Below are 22,584 nucleotides of genomic sequence, written 5' to 3'. Positions count from 1 at the left end.
ACTCGGAATTCGAATTTCGTTTCACTTATGATGACATTCAAAAATGTGTTTTCTCCTGTCTAATTCCTTGGTGACAAGTGCGCTCTCGCTGTTGTTGCCGCTGGCATGCCATTGCATTCGAATATGTTAACAGGTAACATTGTCAATCATATGCGTAAGTGTGTTTGCGTGTGTGAGCATTTGTGCTCGCTGTAGTATTTTTGACATTATGCATTTCTGCTCAGATGTGAAGGTGAATTTCAGTGCCATTGTTTTGTGGGCACAAAGGTTTACCTCTCGTACTGGTTTCATGCTATTTTTAAACTTTAGTACTTCAATTGGCTTAACTTGATTGGAAAAGTGATTTCTAAGATATAACTATAAAACAAAAATTAAGTTCCAATTCCATTTGTTTCATATAATTATATTAGGAAGTTTTTAAACTTAAAGTTTGAGTTAAATTTTGAAGTTTTCAAACAGTCTTTTAGATTACACTATGCTCAAAATTTGTCTGTTTATAAAATAATGTTCCCTTTCCACTTTGTCCCGCCTTATAATATTATTAGATTTTTGTTTAAAAATGTATTTTTAGACAATTATAAACAAGGGAAAATTAAGTCCCAATTCCATTTTGTTTTATATTATATAATAAATGAAGAAATTTTAATTTAACTGATCGTAAAATTCTAAACACTTTTTGAGATTTCAATGTTTGGAGTACATTAGTGTTTTTCTAAAATAATATTCCATTTCTACTTTGTTCCTCATAATAAATATATTGGAAGTTCCAATTCCATTTTGTTTCATATATTAATGTTCAGAAATTTTAATTTAACTATCAATTATTAATAGTAAGTAAATAAGTTTTCTCACACTCATTTTTGAATAAATAAAGATTTTCAAAATCAAATGTTTCACATCCATTTTGTTTCATTACCACTTTGTCTAATTAGTGTCCATTCAAAATCAAATGTTTTATATCCATTTCGTTTCAACTTTTTTTGATATTTCTTTCCTGGAGAAATTGGTAGCTATTACTATTTCCACTTTTTAAAGCTTTTAGATGTTCTACGAATTTTTGAATTTAAAAGGCAGATTTTTTTAGCAAATTTCATATTGTACAAAAATTTGTAAAAAGGTTTATCCTGAACGGTTCAAGGGTAATTAATGAAAACAGATTTTTTGTTTTACTGTTATTTATATGGGAAAATATGAATTATCACCGACACCTTTTAAAATTAAGGTACAGTTTTTCTTTTGCGGGATACGTTTTTATCTGTATATAGGTTTATTTCAACCGATGAATACACTAGGTAGGTGTTTGGCTCTACCTAATGAACATACATAAGTACATACTCGTACAGATGTACATATGTATGGTCATATGTATTTTTTTGTATTGAGCTTTGTGAAATAAAACCTTTTAAATATACTGTGATATTTGTGTATAATTTCAACCATGTGTTCCATTTTTATTTCGTTTCAAGATTTAATCTTGTGAAATTCACAAAATATTTTTTGAAGTGCTGTTGAAACATTATGCGGCTCAAAAACTTTAAAAAACGATAAGTTTAATTTTTAACTTTAATTAACGCTCCAATTATTTCTGAAGAAGACGTCCTACTTAATTTAAATAAGTTAAAACCATCTTTTAGTTATGGCCCAGACATGATACCCTCATGCTTTCTAAAAAATAGTGCCAAATATATTTACTTGCCTTTGACAAGGATATTTAATTCCTCTCTTAAACACGGTATATTTTCTTCAATATGGAAACAGTCATTTATAATCCCTTTGCATAAAAGTGGATTTAGATCCAACATTGAAAACTATAGAGGTATCGCAAAACTATCAGTTATACTTTATGAAGCTATCATCACTGACCATATAACCTTTTCGATTTCTCCGTTAATTTCCTCATCTCAGCATGGATTTCGTAAGGGGAATTCGACTATAACAAACTTACTTGAATTTGTAAACCATGTATCATTGGATTTTAGAAAACATAAGCATACGGATGTTATATACACAGATCTTAGCTGTTGAAATTTATTTCTGTAGCTGGGCAGTTTTAGATCTCAACACTTAAAAAACTCTCTTGCCTTTTCTGACTCGGCTAATTCCGCACGTATGCGGATTGCGCCCCTCGCGTCGGTTGGGCGGGAGGAGGATAATCGTTGGGTTATTATTATAAGTATAACTGTATTAACGGGACTAGCATTCGACTTTCATTTCGTTCCTTGCGCTAAAAAATTAAATTTGTTATTAAACTCACAAAAATGGCTTAAATGGCTTATGTCTACTTTTCGTATTCGGTTTCGTTTTCAAAACGTTCCGGATCCTAAATAAATGAAAACTCACGAAAATGATTCAAAATTTTTTTTATATCTGGTTTATGTATAATGTTTCATTTAAAACACGTTCCTGCCTTTAGATAATTGTGAAAAGAAACCTTTTTAAGGAACATTGCATACAGGCATATTTAATTCTTCTCGTAAGTGATATTATTTTATTCAGCAACCACTTTTTTTTTAATTTTTAGGTCTAAAAGATTAAGTATTCTATAGATATATATATATATATATATATATATTCCGTTAAAGAGACTTTAATTTGTTTGCAACCAAAGTTAGACTCGTCGAATTTAAACTTAATGGTCAGTTTGAGAGAAGCTATGTTATTAGTAAATATTTTCGAATTTGAGCCTTGAATTGCATCCGATATGCGGTTATTGAAAAATTTAGGTGGTGGAGCCATCTAGCGAGTAAAGTTGTGAGTGAATATTGTGAACTTTAATAACGATTAAAAATATCTAATACAATGCTAAACCGGTAAAATTTTACAATAAATAATTTCAAGTTGATGTTTTTCAAGAACGAAAATTATTTCTAAATTTCCGCAAAATCGGTCAATAAGAAATGTTAGTACAGTAGCGTCATCTAGGGTGTAAATTGTGGCAGCGTATAGTTGTATATTGGTCCAGTAATAGTGTAGTTAGACCAGAGAATGTTAATGAATGAAGTTATATTTTTCGATGTTCCCTCATCTCGAATTGCAAATTAGTACTCAAAAAGATTTCATTTAACATTTGCTCCTTCTCTATTCATTAACATTCTCTGCTGGAAGTATGATTTTTAAAGTTGTCGAGGCCACAGCGCCATCTATAGAATGTTTTTTTTTTAATATTTTGAAATAATTTATATAATGGTATCGAAAAAATAACGGTGTGTCTTATAATTTCTTCTAAAAAGCTTAAAGTCCTGAGTGTGTATATTTATGCTCTACTCTACTCGTTGTTTATGGCTTAAAACGGTGTTTTGTATAGTTAAATTTTAACTGCTGCTTTTGCACATCTTTAGCCTACTAGCAAAGGTATTTATTAATTGCTTTTACTACCACTTTCAATTATTAGCTTTAAATCAATTATCAATTACAAAGATTCCAATGTAATCTATTTCCGTTTCCTACAATTAACACACCGTTGAGGTGCTTTTGTATCAATGCTTTTCAGTACATTTATCTTCAAGCTGCCATTTATTGAAATTTATACACACATACCTACAGTCGTACACCGGTTAACCCGTTCAGCAGCGTCCCTTGAGGGTGTGATAAAGTGCCATAAATTTTATAAATTCCCCACACAGTTTCCTGTATTTGCATACAGAAGTAAGAAAATGTTTTGCAGCAGATTTTAACTTAATTTTCCCCCAATGAATTGAAATTCATTGGCTTTCACAGATTTTCTCAGAAATAGCGTAAGCATACCAATGAACTAATGTGTTTACATATAAAGTGTATACAATGTGTGATGTAATATAATATTTTGAATGCTCATGTAGTATATGCGGACAATAAGTCGAAATCAAGTGCTTATATGGAGAACTTTTTTACTTGACGAGATATCTTCACGAAGTTTGGGAAAATTATATCACATTTACAATCTCCAAAAAAAAGTTTCAGATCGGACTACAATAGCATATTGCTGCCATATAAACCGACTGATAAAAATCACGTTCTTGTAAGGAAAACTTTTTTATTTGGTAAAATATCTTCACGATCATCGGTATAGATTATTGTCCAAGACAACAGTATAAACTCCGAAGATGTTACTTAGATCGAACCAATATAGCATATAGCTCCAATAAAAACTTCAAGTTATTATATGGAAAACTTTTTTATTTGAGAAGATATCGTCTGAGTGGAAAAAAACCGGGGTACAGATCTTTTTATAACTTTTTATGTTATGAGAAATGCGCCTGTTAGTGTTATTATAGCTTCGGTACAGCCGTGAAAGTGTTTTTCTTGTTTTTATAGAAAAATTTATAGTTTTTTACTTTAGTAAGCCAGAAGGCTCTCAGGTTGTCAATGTTCGATATGTGAAGCATTTATCAAGTGGCTGCTTGGTCAAAAGGTTTCTACATATGTATTTAGTATGTGAAAATTGATTGCTTTAGTTTTGAGTGTGAACAGTTAAAAGCAAAGCAAGCGTGGCGCCTTCGTATGTATGTCTGTGTATATATGTGCGTTTGTGCAAATATAGTTTCTCAACATAGAAGAGGTCAATTGTTAGGCTGACTTGAGCTCGTTTTCGGTATTAAAACGCACAGACACACACACATGTAAATATATGTATCACTCTGCCTGTTTGTATGGCCTACTTTTAAAATTTCCACTCATAAATCTTATGAAATGAAAATCAAACTGATTGAATTGTATATCCCACAACCATTGAACCTTTCTGCACAAACATTTCTTGACGAGAGTCGGTACATAAATACCTAAAACTACCCTACTACCCCAAACACACATACACATATACATGTATGTGGGACGAGTATTAGGCCAGCAAGGAAATAAAATAGTAAGCAGCAGTGTGAAGCTGCCAAATCTTTGTTAGATGTGCTATATTCCTATTCACACATAGATACATATGTACGTACAACTACAAAAACAGCAACTTTTGTGTACACAGTCAGGCAGGCAAAAGGTAAATTGATGACTACGCTGATTGATTTTCGCTACTAATGGTACCCTAACGGTGGCTGGCTGTTGGCTGCTATACACCAAGCCACATAAAAACATATATACGTATGTGTGTTTACTTCGTGAGCTGGACCAGTAACTTTATTGGTTGCCCGTTGCTGATTACTCTGCTTGAGTAGTTGGCAACGCTGCTGATTCATTGCTTCGACACTGTGACGCCATTTGTGTGCATAGTGGCTGGATATGTTTCACTCTACTTGCTCAAGCCAAGTTATTTGGCGAAATGGAAAATTTGTTGCTGTTATTGTTGTAGCCTGTTTCAGTATGTCGGGGTAATCATTTTGGTATCAAGGACATTCGGTTTTGGTATTTTTGTGGAAATATTTATATATTGTTTATATAATATAAACGAATATGATTTAGGCGACGGCAATGTGATGATATTCCCCGTAGAATTGCGGAAACGGTATAGCGGTAAATTCCAATTTCAGCATTGTTTTTTGCATATACATATGTATTTTTCAGATAATGTATTTAGCACAATATTATACTGCAAATATCCTTTGGATTTGTTCAATATAACGTTTCACTTTTATTATTTGTATTGGAAAAGGGACATTTTTTTCTGAAAAATAATAATGCACATTGTAACACATTCGATTAGCGCAAATCTTACTAAGGTAAATAAATATTTTCCTAGTATATAGCAATATATAGCAAAGTAAGTAATTATAAAATAACTTTTATTTCAATTTCAATCTATGATTTGGACATATTTCAACATATATAACGGCTACTTACTTCTTTTAAATATGTTTTAATATAAATAAAGTAAGTAATAATAAAATAGTTTTTGTTCCAATCACAATTCGTTCTTTCTCTGCTTTGGTTCTATTTGAATCTGTAGAACGACTACTTCCTTCCCTGCCCTTAACTTCGTTTTATATAATATTAAAAATATTGCTATTTAACACTCTGTGGCGTTTCGTTTCCATACTTCATACAAAAAAAATATTTGCAAGATTTTAACCGTAAATTGCGCGAATGTAAGATATTGCAAATACAAAAAGTAATAAAAGTTTGTTCTAATTCCAAATCATTCCATCTCTACTTAATTCTACTTCTATAAAGAAACGTGTACTTCAATAGAGTTGCAGCAAACGCATAAAACTAAGAAAAAAATTTAAGCTCAAATTTCAACAGCATTCCGTTTCTAATATTACTTTTACCAGTTTAATAAAACCTTCAAAATTGTTATATTTAGTTAGTCCTATTTAATTGTATAATTAAACGTGAGTTGTATAAAAAATATTAAATTAAGCAATTTCATACTGTTTTTGTTAGTTTTTTTTTCATTGTGTAGTTTTCATTAGTTAGTCATATTTAATGCTTAATAAGTCACATTGTCACGTTTGAAAAGTAGAAAATTAAGAATTATTAAAGTTATAATTCCATATTTTTTCTGAAAATATTTTTTAGTTGTTTAATTTTCACTAGTTTGGCTTTTTAATTCTTAATACCATTATCAAAAGACGAGTTATAGGAAAAGTATACAAAAATATGATTTATTAATATTCCAATGAGTTGTGTTAAAAGTATAAAATTAAGAATCTTAAATGTCCTCAAATTGTTTCTGAAAGTTTTTTTATATGTATGTATATGTAAGTTATTATTTATCCTTCTTTGTTTTAGTGTTTTTCATTACCTTGATTAAGCAGTTGTTATTAAAAAAAATTTATGTGTTTCAAGGCACTTCGTTGCTATTAAACAGTTTGTCCATACTAAACTGAAAAATAGTCGGAAATATTAGTAAATATATAAAATACTTGAAATATTCTATATTAGTACACTTTAGGAACTCAGATTTGGGTCAAAATGAATTAAATAAGCTGAATGGAATTTAAAATATTAATAGTCTAGATAGATTTGCAATTTGTTTTGGTGATTTGTAATTTCTTTATTCATAATCATTATTTTGTTATGTTTTTAAATCGTTTATTTCATATTTTGTTTAGGTAGTGTTTTTCTTTTGCTATTAAACGCATAAGAAAATCTATCGTTCCATTTCCAAATCGTTTCTTTCATATTTATTGGTTTTTGTGTTATTAATAGCATTCTTGCCACAAAAAAATCTTGTTTAAAATATTTCGTTCCGATTTCATTTCGTTCCGCGTTTTATTATACTCCCGCAACCTGTTGCTACAGAGTATAATAGTTTTGTTCACCTAACGGTTGTTTGTATCACCTAAAACTAATCGCGTTAGATATAGGGTTATGTATATATAAATGATCAGGATGAAGAGACGAGTTGAAATCCGGGTGACTGTCTGTCCGTCCGTCCGTCCGTCCGTTCAAGCCCTAACTTGAGTAAAAATTGAGATATCTTTATGAAACTTGGTAGACATGTTTCTTGGTACCGGGAGACGGTTGGTATTGCAGATGGGCGTAATCGGACCACTGCCACGCCCACAAAACGCCATTAATCAAAAACAAATAAATTGCCATAACTAAGCTCCGCAATAAGATACAAGACTGTTATTTGGTACACAGGATCATAATAGGGAGGGGCATCTGCAGTTAAATTTTTTTTTTTAAGTGGGTGTGGTCCCGCCCCTAATAGGTTTAATGTGCATATCTCCTAAACCGCCAATGCTATAATTACAAAATTCACTGGAGGCAAATGTTTTTAGAACCTCTACCTACAGTGTGAAAATAGTTGAAATCGGGTGGCACCTCCGCCCACTCCCCATATAACGGTACTGTTAAAAACTACTAATTTTTATCTCTGGGATGGTATGAGATAACTTTATAGGAACCGCCCACTTTTAGGTGAAACCCCATATCTTGGGATCTGCTTACGGATTTCAACCAAATTCGGTGTATAACGTTCTTTTTATATTTCTATGTCATAGTGCGAAAATGGGCGAAATCGGACAACAACCACGCCTACATCCCATATAACACCATTTTCAATTCCATCTGATTCTTTCACTTTCCACTATATATATCAAGCAACAATGATTATATCGGGTGGACCCCAGTGTCTATAGTTGACCTTCTACCGAAAATATCAGTCAATTCACGAGTATACCATTTGACTTTGCGAGAGTATAAAATGTTCGGTTATATCCGAACGCAGCCCTTCCTTGCTTGTTATTTAATATTTTCTTTCATATATTGCTAAGTTTTTGCAATAAAAAGCATCACTGCTACAAAAAAAAGCATATAAAAATATATTGTTCCGATTCTATTTCATACCACATTCAATTTTCAAATAACATTCGTTGAAAACTTTGCATTTCGATCTAAGATTTTAAATATTCGCCTTAAATTAGCCACCGTGTCGCAGTATCGTAATTATGAATTTCATCTAATCCTCATGCAATCAATATGCAGTTTTAATAGCAAAGCAATAGTCAAATGGTCTTTTGCTTCGATTTCGTTCATTTGCCGAGCTATTTGGCGTGTCCAGTTCGTCGCTTCTACATTTATACATACATATATAGTACACAGTTCTAAGCGGTGTTTGCTTTACTAATTTGTTATGTACTACTTCACATGCAAACAAACATACATATGTAGATATGTATATCTAAGCAGAAAGTTAGGACTGTATATATAGGTTTGCAGCTGCTTATAGCACATATATTGCTGTGTGCTTGGAAGCTCGTCAAGGCCATTGGGCCATTCCTGTGGCTTGCCTTGGCAATTACACAGACGAGCAGGCACTAATAGTACTGCTGCATGTACGTATATTTACGCAAACAAACGCGCTGTTATTTGTTTGCTTGTAACCGTGTACATTTGTGTCAAAGTTCAATTGATTTTTTTGCCTTTTCTTTTTCACTACCCTTCGCAGCAAGGATTTAAAAACAAAATTGAAGATTTATAGCTGTCAGTGCCAACAAAAACACACGCTAGTCAAATCACGTGACCTTCAACAATGTTGGCATATACTTGTACATAATATATGTAGGTATTTATTTTTACTTGAGTAATTTTTTCTCTTACAAGCATAACGTATTCTAAGTGCCTGTATCATTTTTGCTTTCTTCTTTCTTACATCTTTTGCCAGCAAAAGCAAAATGAAAAAAAAACGCTTTCAAATATCTATAATTGATCAGCGAGTCTATGCTGTCTAATGTTGAGCCTAATTTGCTCTGCCATATCCATAGAAATTCTGGCAGCAATTGTAAACGACAGCGGTGGACAGATTAGCAGACACAAACACACATAAACGGTTAAAAGATTGCGCTGAAAGCGCTGATAATACCACTAACAGACGCTCGAAAGCAAACAAAAAGGGAAAGAAAGAGAGAGAAAGAGAGGGAGAAGATGAATTAGAAAATCAGCGCAAAAAAAAGATATAAGTAATCCCGTTATTAGCATCACAGTATATTGCATCCCACTAGTACGTGTTAATTTGTGAATATTTGCTGAGTAGCTCTTCCCACGCAGCAAAGGCACTAAGGTGATGGCAAATGCCAAGGCAAACAGCTTAAAATCGATTAGCATCAATTTCCTGTCACTGTCAGTATCTATGTGTATGTATGCTTTAAGAGTCACCTGCAGCCTATGGTTGTGGTAGCGATTGGGCCTTTTGTCTTAGCTTGCCTTCTGCTAGTGGTTGTCGGACGTTTACATACACACTTGCACAAATATACAAATATATATAAAACACTCATACATACATATGGTACAATTATATATATGTGCAGCAAGTGTGTCTGTTCGCCGGATCAATTGACCACTTTACCTTCTAGGCACTCAAACATATACAGACACATATATGTACACACCTCGAGAATATGCATAAGTGCGCTTGCAAATATGAGTTTATGCTCCTTGTTGTTGTACAAGTATTTTGAGCTTCATATGCTTTTAGTGGTGCTTCACACGTGAGCATATGCATTACGTACATATGTATATGTGTGTGTGTCCTTATATGAGGGAGTACATTAAATCGTTGCAATTAATTGTGGCTGTCGCTGGCGAGTTTGTAAAATGGCTTGTGTGGTTTTAATTAAATTTAAGCCGCTTTGTATGAAGCTTACTTAAGTACAAACACGCCAGTGATGGCATACACCGATATGAGTATGCGTCAATGTATGCTAATAGTTTGTTGAGAGTAAATGGCAGGTGGATAAGGTAAAACATCAGAAGCGCGTCGATATCAGTAAGCTGCCTATTAAAACAGGCATAAAGTGTACTTCTGTGGTGAATTTCAGAAATTTTTTTTGTGTTGATTGTTCGATTCCAAATCGTTTCTCACCTTGTGTTGCCTATTAATAGGTTCTAAATATATAAAAAACATTTTTGTACGTAAAAGTTAAGAAAAAATTTGGTTCCTTTTCAATTTCGCTTCTCGTTATGATTAAATTAAAAAAATAAACTGACCTAGGGAAATTTCTGTTCACATAAAAATTACTTTTTCTACCAAAAATGAAATAAATTTTTTTTCGCTCCGTATCCATTCCGTTCTTCACTATATTTAAATAAAATAACTAGTCTAGTGAAATTTGGGAACGTATTAAATACATTTTTGCTAGTAAAAACTAAGAAAACAAATATTTTGTTCCATTTCCATTTTGATCTTCACAATATGCACACATATTTGATTCTAGTATTTCTTAGATTAACATTCTTTGTTTCCAACTCAATAAATTTCAGCAATGTGGTTAATTCCAGGCATTTCCTGTAAGGTTTTAGGTTTCGAAATTGTTGTCATAGCTCATTCATTAAGTTCCATTCATCTCCAATGTATTTTGGAGTATCTACCCTGTACATATATATATATATATATATATATTATTTGTACATACTTGTATACATATATATTCCTATTTGAAAAAAAGTTTTGGGTTAGTTAAAAAAAAACATGTGGTTTCAATTTTCATTCGGGCCGTAACTTAATTTACACCCGAGTACAAAATTAGTGCTTATTAAATTGAATTCCATTCTGTTGTTGTATCTAAAATCGAAGATTGTATGTAAATGATTTGTACTTGGTTTCACGATGTTTCAATTTCATATTGTCTCTTGTGCAATATTTTTATATATACATCATAACGCTCTTAACATTAAAGTTCTGATTTTCAATAAATAGACTTTTTCTTACACAAAAAGTAGTTTTATATACACATACATATAAGTAGTATAAGAACTGTTTCAATTATATTTCGTTTCTTCTTTTAAAAACTATGTTTAATATCTTTAGGGTTATTTTTTCGTTAATAACTTTTACTTACTTTAAAAATTTTGTTTCGCTTCTAACCCGTTCCTTAACTTTTTACTAAAAGGTTTTTAACTGTGCTGTTAATTTAGCTGTAGATAGTTACAATTTTTTTTGACAGTAGCAAATACTTGATTTCTGGTATTACAATTTCATATTGTTGCTCTCACAATATTTTTTTATCAAGTGCTGAAATTCAATAAATAGAATCTTTTCTTATACGAAAAATATTTTATATGTATACACATCAACAAAAAAAATTTATGAAACTGTTTCAACTCCATTTCGTTCCCTAACTTTAAAACTAAGTTTAAAATTTTTAGGTATGTGTTTTCGTTAATAACTTTTAATTCAAAATAGTGGTCTGATTCCAATGCGTTTTTTAACTTTCTGCTAACTTTCCTCACAAAGGATTTTGAACTGCGCTATTATTTTATAGTGTTTCTTATTTGCTGTAAAATTGCTGAAATTGAATTAATTTTTACTTTCTCTGATACGAGAAATAATTTTATGTATTACAAAAAAAAAAAGACTGTTTCGATCCCATTTCGTTCCTTCAATTTAAAAATTTGTTTTATAGTTTTAGGCATATTTTTTGCGTTAATAAAATTCACTTAAAAATTGGGTTCCCATTCCAATTCGTCCCTTTTTGTTATCGAAAACTACAATAGTTATTTTTGCAAATAATAACACATATATTAACATGTTTCGGTTAAATAAACAAATTACTAATGGTAGTGATATAAAAATAAAAAAACATGCATCTACTTTTTTTGAAACAAAAATAATACATAATAAAACACTGTGCGAAACGTTAAACATTAAGCCACTTTACATAGATAAATATTTACATCTATACAACTGGAGCATAATTTTATTTCTCTTAGACAGTTAAGTGATGTTAACGTGATTTCTAGTGGTTGTTATGTAAGTTTAAGAATCGCTGAGTTGTACTAAAGACTTTTTGTTCTAATTTCGGCTACTTTGCAAATTTTCTTATGTCAAACAAAAGTTATGCAACAACAGGCCAATTCAGAAAAACAAAATTCAAAACTACTTTTTTTCTTAAATTCAAATCAATTAAAGGCTTTGCTAATTTGTTATAATTATTAAAAGTGTTTTGGGATAATCAACTTATGCAAAATTTGATTAGTAAAAGCGAATTGTAATTAATTTTCAATAAAATTGCTAGTATCTATAACCATAATAAATATAATAATAATAATATTAATATTGGTAATATTTTTTTTTGGGTTTTAATAAATTTAAAATTTTTATTGTAAGAAAATTTCGAAATTAAGTTAAGTAGAAAATTTATGTGATACTCAATTATGGTGAAGACTAACTTTGATGCTAAATTTGCGTGTCTGAATTTTGACCCTCTGATCAATCCAGCTCGGACGACGACCACTTTGACTTTGGATGGATGGCTTTATATGTTACAACGTGTGAACGATAACGATAACGGTAAACGGTTTAACGGGTGTCAGTAGTATTTAAATGGAAAACAAATTGTTTCATAACGGGAACAACAGTTTCAATTGGTACGAATCGTTACAGTTTTGGCAAGTATGGGGTATAGATTTGGAGAAAAGAATTTTTGAAAATTTTCGTTTATTAAAATCATGAATTTTTGGTATTTGAATTATTATTTGCTTTTTAAATAAATGACTTAAAATTATTTTGAATAGTATTTAAAGTAATGTGTGTAGTATTTGTAGTACAGTACTGAGCGTTATAGAATAATGAAATATTTTCATATGTAAGTACGTACATATTTAAAAACTTATAAAATATTATAATAATATGTATAAGAATATGAATATAAGAAAGTCTAAGAACGAAGAGTAGCATAAATATATTTGCATTGCATACTATAGAGAGAGGGAGAGAGAGACAAGAATATGATTGGAGAAGTAAAAATTTGGAAGTAAATTAAAAAAAAAATTTCTTTAGAGCTTGCTTGGACTTGTGGCATGACAGGGTCCACGATTTGGGGGTAAGTTTCTTAAAATAATAAATTTCTTTAAAATCAAGAGCAACAAAAATAAATTTTCTATGGAATATTATAATTGCTTATATCTCTTTTTAATGCGGAAATTAAAAAATATAAATGTAAATTTATTTGTTTTAATCAAATTATTAGTACGATGTTCTGTTTTTATATTTTTAACTAAACGGCAATTATGTAAGAAGTTTGAAAAATTGTAAAATTTTCCATTTTCATTTTTTAAGTCTCCTAAAGTTTTAAATAACAATAAGAAACTAAAAAATAAAAATAATCGAAATCATTATTTATATAAATAAATTATAAATAGTTGGAAAATTTTGTATATACTAGAGACTGAAAATAACTTTAAAAATTAAATACACCTATTAAACATTAATTTTATGTTGAATTATAAATCTAAGGTCTCAACAAAATTTCTTTTGCATTTTTATTAAAAACTCTAATACTTTTAAGTAAAATGGGCTAAATTTGCAAGTGAAAATTAAATTTTTCGGTCATTCAAAAGTATAATGTAACATTTAATTTTTTTACTATAAATTTTCTGTCGGAATGGTCTGTTTTTTAATTAATTTTTTATTAAAACACAGAAGCTTAGAGGGGAAAATTACATTTGTTTAAGCCTTCAAAATATTAAAAAAAATAAGTAATAAATAAATCATACATTATTAAATAAAATAAGTAAATATTAAAAATGTGAAGTAAAAACACTATTTATATAGATAATTTAAAATAGATTCAACTTTTTGAAATTGGTACATGAATTATGCAAATTTTTCTTCTGGAGCTGTAAAAAATTAAAAAACTTCTTGAGTAATTAGGTTTTTCTTATTAAATTACAATATACATTTTCAGCTGGACAAAAATTGTACTTTATTATTACATTTTAATTTATTAATATTTCTTTGTTGTTAATAAAAAATTGCTACAATTAGCAAGTGTTAGTCAGCAAAGATTATAATGGAAGTCACTTCAGAAAAATTATTAATTTAATAAATAAGAATAAATAAATAAATATAATCAATGTACTAATCTTTTAACTGAGCTCTAACTTCTAAATCAGGTGATATATAAAGGCTTTTTAGGTGTTTGATTTGCCTCAGAAACAATTAACAGTAATTAAATCTACCAAAAGCAAAGCAAATATGTATTCTAAATGGGAGATTGATTGTTTTGTGTTCATCAAGTTTATGTAGAAAACTAAATTTATTTCGCAAAATATTTGAAAATTAAATAAAATGGTGAAGTGCAAAAATATAAAGACATGAGGGAATTTATGAAATTAACTCCAGGCATATTGTTAAGATCTTTGTTTAGCGACTATTTATTAAATCTTATATAAATTTATCATATATAAAGAAAGAGAGAGAAATACGGAGAGATTATAGAGTAAGAAAGCAAGTATATCGCTTAATCTGACTGTCTTTGTTGATATGTGTTCTTCTGCAGCTTCGTCTACTCTTAAAAAAATTGTATGCACCCTTAAGAATGTCATACTGTTGTTTGTTCGATTCGCCACGCTCTAAGTCTGGTTTTTTTTTATGGAGATGATAGCTTAGGGAGTTTTTGAAGTGGTGCAAGCAATATAAATACATGCCTCTCCTAATATTTATTTTGGTTTCACTTATTGGAAAAAGTATTCTTACACTGAGGTTCCTGTTTAGAAATATATCATCTGATTAAATTTGACCTGGACTAGTCCGATAAAACTTTTTTATGGCCGTTTGAAGTTTAATTTCCATGTGTTAATTTGTGGTCATATTTACCATGAAAAGAAATTGAACAAAAAATTTGCTTGAAATGTCGTGCTTCCATTGGAATTGCGGCAACGTAATCCTTAAAAACGTTCCAAAAGTGTTTTGAGGAGTTTATTTTATCACAAACACAAGTATTTAGGTGGCACAAGATATTCAGTGAAGGCCGTGAAGTTATCGAAAATTTGCGTTATGCGAGTCGTCCATCCACCGCTGTTAATGACGATATCATCGAAAGAGTTAAACAGTGCTTGAAAATCGTCGTGTTGGCATCAGAGAGATAGCGGAGGATCTCAATATGGAGCGACCCAATACATTTGTTTAATTTTTTGGGTATGAAATGTGTCAATGCTAGACTCGTACCAAAAGACTTGAATCTTTTGCAAAAACGACGTCGATTAGAGTTCGCAAAAGAGATGCTTGACAACGTAATTAGCTGAGGAATCAAACGCATCACGAGACTTGGGTTAATGAATATAACGCCTAAACTGTCCAACACTATAGACAATGGTGCTTCAAAAATGAGCCGAAACCGGAAAAACCAAAATTCGCTTAAGGCACTGATGGCCATCCCAGCGGAGGCTTATTAGAAGTGTAATGAAAATCAAATAAACGTTGACATGACTGCAAACAAAATACATTTTTTTATTGAAATACGTGAAAATATAGTTTTTTTGTCAATCTTGGTCAAATTAGTCAGATGGTATTGAAAATATTTTAATTCATATATTTATTCATTTCAATTTCAAAGAATTTTAATTTTACTTTTCTCTGAAAAGATTGTTAACAAATATGACTGATAAATTTGATATTTCAAAAGTGGAGTAGTGGTGGCGTGATTTTTGTTTTAAGTAAAACAGTTGAGAAAAGATGAAAACCCTTGCGATAGTATGTATAATTTTAATGTACAACTTTCTAAATAATTTTGTAATATGCGACATACATTTTTTTCTTGTGTTTTTATACTTATTTCCATACACACATCATCACATTTAATCGTTGCGAAAGAATACTCTAGAATATATGAAAATTAATTGTTGTTGTACAAAGCATATTCCTAACTCTCTTAAATAATACATTTTAGTGGAGGCAGAACTAAAATAAAATCATTATTTCAAAAACACAAATTTTTGACAAAAAAAAAATGAACATCTAAATGCAAAACATTTCGTAAAAAATATTGAAAGTGGAAACCATAGCAAGTACATACATAAATAAGCTTATTTTTATCTATACAAAAATTTCAAAAACAAATTTTAATTTTTTTAAATTAAATCTATAAAAAAATTAGCACCTAGCATTAGTCCTGTATTAGTGTTGTTGCGTTTTCCTATTTTCGTATTCTTCATATAACTATGTAGTTATGTACGAAATTAAAATTGTTTGTATGACTTTAAATAGGGTTATGTGTGTGTTTTTTTTCTGTGTGATTTCTGTTTTACTTCTCCGCGCCCTCTCTCCGATTTGACTGCACACATCCAAGCTAATTAACGTTATAATCGTCCTGCTGACTTAATGTGCAAAGAGATTAAAGTACACTCGTGTGCCACAGTTCACAAATGCACACACATGGACATGTTGCAATAAGCGCATGTGTTGCAAGTGCAAAGTTGCCACAAGCGTTCCACCATGATAAAATATACACATTTACCGTTGATAAGCAAAAGCAGTGGCAGATATACCCAGAGTAAGAAGAGTATGGGGGAATGGGGCGAGAGATCACGCCTCACATTTGCCGCGTGCTAATTTTATGCTGATGGCGTAATTAACGAAATTGTGGCAGCTAAGTTGTGAGCGTTCTCACTTGAGTTGGTTTTCATTAACTGCGACGAGATCTTTATATAGCTATAGGTATAAGGGAGCGAATATATTTTTATATACACATACATATATAGGTTCATATGTATATGTATATATGTTTATGTAACCACTCCTCAATCAAGTGGACTAAAATATTAAATGCTGCTAGTGAAAGTGTGAAAATTGGCAACAACGCTTCATATGACATTGAATACTAAATAGTTTGGTTTATTGAGGTCACAACTTGGTAAATGGTATTAAAACTTATTAACCTAGTCTACAAGGAGTTGGCAACTAAGTACACCCCAACCAGTTAATCAGCTTACGAACTTGAAGAATTTTTAATACTTAACGGTAAAGAAATCTTGAAAACGATACTTGAAGATCTTCGAAACAGACACATATCGCTAGTTAGAACCTTATATAAACCGAATGTGTACCAGCGTTTCCTTCAGATTTGGAAGCAATACTTCGTGGCTGGAACTAAATTTGGAGAATAAGAAAATATTTTGAACACATTATTTATGCACTATATCCATTTAACTCTTCATTTCTAGCCAAAGGGATAATTTATGTTCGAAATTTGCACAAAACCCATGTTGATTGTGTTTTAAAATTATTCGAACTATTCATTGGTGTTCATACTGGCTGGCTCTTAGTCTCTTTGCTGCAACTCCACTAAGTAATCTTCTCAGATTTAATGATGGTTTTTTTTTTGCAACTAGTGGGAGATATCGGAGGTTTTTTTTTCAGAAAGAATCCCCCTTGAGGATTAGATCAGCTCTTTTCAAGGTAAAAGCCTTGTTTATATAGTCGCTGGTTTCTTTTAACTTTGTGTTATTGACCTTTTCTAGAAAGAATCCGCCTTGAGGAATTAGGCGTGTGATGTGGGTGTGGGGATGAGGACATCATTTTGTGTGCGCGTTTTTAAGTGTTGAGAAGAAAGATGACAATCTTCATCTGGACTATCTCACCTTTGACAAATTCGTGAAAAAAATGTAAATAGGAACTATCTGATTATAGAAAAGCTCAAAGATGGTTCTCACATTTCTAAAGACATTTTTAAAGAAGACCTAGAGACAAACTCTCAGAGACCTGCTGTTTACGTAGATTGCCCTTACTCACTCTACTATTAGAGCAAAGTTGTGTTGATATAAGAAAAATATATGCTTGGTTTATCCCAATATATATTCTTCTACTTCTCAATAAGGTTAGATTATGCTAAGAGGTCGTTCCTGACAGGGATCAGAAGATCTCTTGCGTTCTACTCTATGTTAAAAGGGTCTTGCAGGCGCACAGAAGCTGGTCGTGGACCAACGCCTGCTAAGCGCGCTCTAGGTCCATAGGTCCTGTGCTATAACGCAAGATGGCAACGGAGATCCAACTCCTTCTCACTCCGTTGTGAGTGGGGCAAGGGTGCCCTCACTTGCTAGCTTATCGGCTTCGCAGTTAATAGCGATTCCGCTATGACCAGGCACTCAAACTCAGGAAGAGAGTTTTCAGTTTTGTTTTAACAGAAATTAGGTTTTATAAGGCTTGACTAACTACAAAATTACTTTTTAGAGAATGACACATCAGCTTATACGTCGGAAGTTTCAAATTGGGCTTACAATAGCATGGATTAAATTTTTCTCATTCCTCTCATTCTATAATTTAATATATTATTAGTTTTTTTAGGTTAAGTTCGAAGTACTGCCTTTTATAGTGACTTTTCTCAATAACTTAGATGCTTAAAGTAGTTTGCATTTCGATATAATAATATAAGAAGCTAATCCACTTGAACACTAACATTTTAAACTAAGCAGCAGCGCATGCGCGGAGCAGATGTTTGAGTTTAAGCTGAAGGCGATGTGAAATGTATGGGTATGTGTATGATCCATATATATATATATTAAATATATTACAAATGCTTCTGTTTGTATGTTTCTGTGATAATGTATATGATGTTTTAGTTATTATTTTCTTTGTGTCTACATAATCGATTAAACTGATGGAGAATAATTAATTGAATTTCTCACTATTTTGTGAAATTTGAAATTAGTTGTAAACTAAAAAATTGAAAAAATTTAATACATTATCGAGCACCACCCATACTCATTAATACATACATACAGAACATCTGACACACATACAACACATTAAACAGTTACCTAATCAACAGGAAAGTGAACGTAATTGTTTAAATTTCAAGAAGGAGTGAAATACACAGAAAAAGAGAGATATGTATGCGTTTTTGTTTGAGAGTGTGTCGGGGGATTGGATGAATTTCTATAGAAATTACAGACATAGAGCAAGATAAGTATCAGCATTCGACCCAAGGAATTTGTTTAATAAAGATTTTTGATGAGCTATATGCATTTGATTGAAGATCAAAACGCTAATGAGTCGGGCTTTAAAAAAAATATATGTAAAAGAAATTTCCTTTAAACTGAAATTAACAAAATAATGAATACATAAGATATATCTAATGAAAAAATAAGGGCCGATTAAGAATGGACAAATATATATGTACATATATTATGTAAATAATTATTAGATGAAATTTCATAAAAAAAACCAAAGGGACAGTTTCATGACCGGGAAATTAATACCTTGATGTTTGGCAGCGGGTAATCGAAAAACTAACAAGTCATGCCTTGTTTGGCGAATGAACTAATTTTTTAAAGAGACTAAATTGCCTTTAAACTGTTCGAGGAAGGATAATTTTATATATTCTATAAACATACTCTCAAAGCTATCGATATTAATTAGATCTTAATGAAAGGTCGAAGACGATGTCTTATATTTTTTTAGCAAAATTATGAGTCGGATATCATTTCTACTTGTTTACAAGCATCCAAATACATTCAAACGCAAGGAAACTGGGTGCCATTTGAATAGAAGGCAAGAGGCTTTAAAAGACGAATTTTGAATGTTAGAAATGTTACTTGAACACTACAGAAAATAGTAATTTTTACATCGGATTATCACTGATGAGGAAAACTGTATTCATCCCGAAAACCCTAAAGGCGAAAACTCAAATCAACGGCAAAGCTGGCGTCAGGCAGTGCTCTATATTTGGTGAGATCAGAGCAGGTAAAATCATTATTGGGCAACGCTATCGAGAGATTGCCGAAAAACGCTCAGAATTTTTCACTGAAAACGAGGCAATAATTTACCATCATGACAATGCTCGGCCTCATGTTAAAAAACCGTTTAAAAACTATTTGGGAAATTTCGCCCCATCCGCCTTATAGCCCATACCTCGCCCTTCTGACTACCATTCGTTCCTATCGATTGGTATCAAAAATTGTTATAGCTTCAGATAGGCGATACCTTGAATTAAAGGACGAAGATTAATTCCCATTTGAGAACGCTTTTGACTAAGTGATCTTGTACACGACATTTAATTATTGCAATACTTTGTCATCGATGCTGCAGTTTGGAGCTCTCAAGTGGATTCTATTTATACTCAGCACATAATAATTTGTTTTAATCTTTTTGTGTTCTCTGTGAAAGGTCAGTTCTCAAGTTTTTTTCATATTATTGTATTATCTTCGTTATGGTAGTTAGAGACTATTCTTGTTGTTATACTGGCGACTTAACCCGTTCTTTATGATTAGTCTCTGATTATGATGATCTAAGTCTTAGCCGCAAGCTGTTTCGTTGAAGTTGTATCAAAGTTATAGGTTTGAGTTGAGAAAATATATTGAGTGAAGCAATGGCTAGTAATATATAGGACCTTTCGTCATACAGATACGTGTCTAGGCACGTAAACACATTACTATTGCTCAGAAAGTCAATCAAGAAGATTCTTTTGGGTAGTATAAGAGGCAAAATTTAAATCATGTTTTGTAGACTTGGTAAACAGATGAATTTTTATCGAAACCATGATGAGTTGATTATTAAATACTTTTCCGAAATTATGAAAAATCTCTCAAAATATTAGCTATTAAAAATATATGTACTTGTACGACTGTAGTATTTTTGACATTCATGCTTTCTATGGTTCTTATGCCAGGAATAAGACAAGTGATTCGTAGCGCTTGGGCGGTGTTCTGCAATTTCCCAAAGAATAGGTTATAGTGCTGCTCAGTTTGCAAATTCCAAGTGACCAAGTTGTGTGTGTGTGAGTGTGTAGTGTGCGTGGATTGGTTATGCAATTCAAATAATTTTTTTATATTTCATTATACTAGCAGCGCTTGCATAACACAAGTTTCAAATACAAAATATTTCAACTCGCAGAAAAAGTGTAGTGACATACATACGTATATGTTAGTGTGTGTACTCGTATGTATGTGTGTGGTTGCGTTGTGTGTGAAAAAATATTAAACACACACATTAAAAACAACAAACCTAGATTTATTATAAATATTGCTAGAATAAAAGAAACGAGCACATACAAAATTCATATGTGCTTTTTTATCATCAAACTACAGCAAATTGAATTTCACACTATGTTTTAATAACTGTTTTTTTATTACATTTTTTCATAAAATAACCGACTTGCTATTACAAAAAATGTATTACATTCGTAATTAAAAAAAAAATGTTTTCTTTCTTTTTACTAATAAATTGTTTTTAACAAATGCATTTGACGCATAGAACTAAACATACATTTAAAACAGACAGCAGAAAACAAAATCACTTGTGAAATAGAGAAATGAAAATACGCTTATGGAGAATTAAAAGTAGACTAGCGTCAGAAAATAAATTGTATGTAGAGTTAATAGATGCAACGGATAGTGTGTGACTTTACGTATGGGCGTCTAATTACCTAAGAAAATGGGAGACATTTGTTTATGCTTTTATGTAAATACTTAGGTTTTATGCCATAAATGATGAAATTGTTAGCCTTATTTTTTTACTTCATAACGCAATAGTTTTAGAAATATTGTTTTTATAGAAAAATTGAGTACTCATAAGAGCTATTAAGTTTACAGCATACTTTTGGGTGTGCAGGGAAGAAATTGCGGTTTAAAATGTTTATTTCATTTGCATAAACCGTAGATAATTTTTTTGAAAATATAGTATAACAAATAATGTGATAAAATTGCAACGGAAGGCATGGAATAATTTTTTTGAAAATACACTGTAACACATAATGCAGTAAAATTTCAACGTTAGGCATTGAACACAAATATATTTTAAGCATTCTACTAGGCTCAGCACTTGATATGCTGCTCCGCGAGAGTTGTTTTAAATTTCTGGTTAAGAGCAAGAGCTCGGTTGAGTTCATCACGAAAATATCAAGAGTTATATAATATCAGAAAATTAAATGGAATACAGAGAGCAGCCTGTGCTGGGGTTACCGGGCTATTAAGGCATACTTTTAGGTGTGGATACCCTGTAAACGTAAATGAAGAAGAGGTTTAGTAGATCTCTCTTTCTCTCCATCCGGCTACCAAACTTAACCAGCATCTTCCAAGGGGATGTAATAGGAATAAAGAAGGCTTGAATTGAATAACTACGGGAGAGTACGAAAGCAACCATATACATGGATAGCCAGGCGGCATTGCTGGGCTTATCGACGCCACTTATTAATTCTAGCATAGACACCAATTGCAGGAAGGCTTTAAGCCTAACGGCAGCTCAACTCCACTTATCCATAATCTGGGTTACCGGCCACAGGAACATTTTCGGCAACAAAAAAGCAGACAAGTTGGCTAAGCTAGGAGCTTCTTTAGACGAATCTGAGGCAGAGACAAAACCGCCCCGGCTAGGAACGATCAGGGGGGGGGGGGGGTGGCTAAATACGCAATTTAAACAAATAGTTTCGAACAGATGGAAATCTATAACCAAATGCAAAATATCGAAGCAGATATGGCCAAAATATGACAAGACAAAAA

General features: G+C 31.4%; 1 protein-coding gene and 1 long non-coding RNA gene across 10 annotated transcripts in view; one reads left to right on the top strand and one right to left on the bottom strand.

Moving 5' to 3' along the window:
- The window catches only part of LOC138856276 (uncharacterized), a 534,605-nt gene that overhangs the window by 108,340 nt on the left and 403,681 nt on the right, over positions 1-22,584 (top strand). The gene's annotated exons all lie outside the window — the stretch shown is intronic.
- The window catches only part of Nckx30C (solute carrier family 24 member Nckx30C), a 287,587-nt gene that overhangs the window by 32,387 nt on the left and 232,616 nt on the right, over positions 1-22,584 (bottom strand). For 6 of the 9 annotated variants that reach the window (XM_036371000.2, XM_036370999.2, XM_036371002.2 and 3 more), the window contains one exon: positions 12,541-12,624. The exons of the other annotated variants lie outside the window; for them this stretch is intronic. In XM_036371000.2, coding sequence (XP_036226893.2) covers positions 12,541-12,624 — 84 coding nt within the window. The remainder of the gene's footprint in view (positions 1-12,540; positions 12,625-22,584) is intronic. 9 annotated transcript variants of the gene reach the window in all.

Source organism: Bactrocera oleae, chromosome 3 (assembly GCF_042242935.1).
Source record: "Bactrocera oleae isolate idBacOlea1 chromosome 3, idBacOlea1, whole genome shotgun sequence".
In the NCBI taxonomy this organism is placed as follows: Eukaryota; Metazoa; Arthropoda; class Insecta; order Diptera; family Tephritidae; genus Bactrocera; species Bactrocera oleae.
Note: the sequence above shows the minus strand (reverse complement) of the source record. Positions and strands in the feature narration are given on the sequence as shown.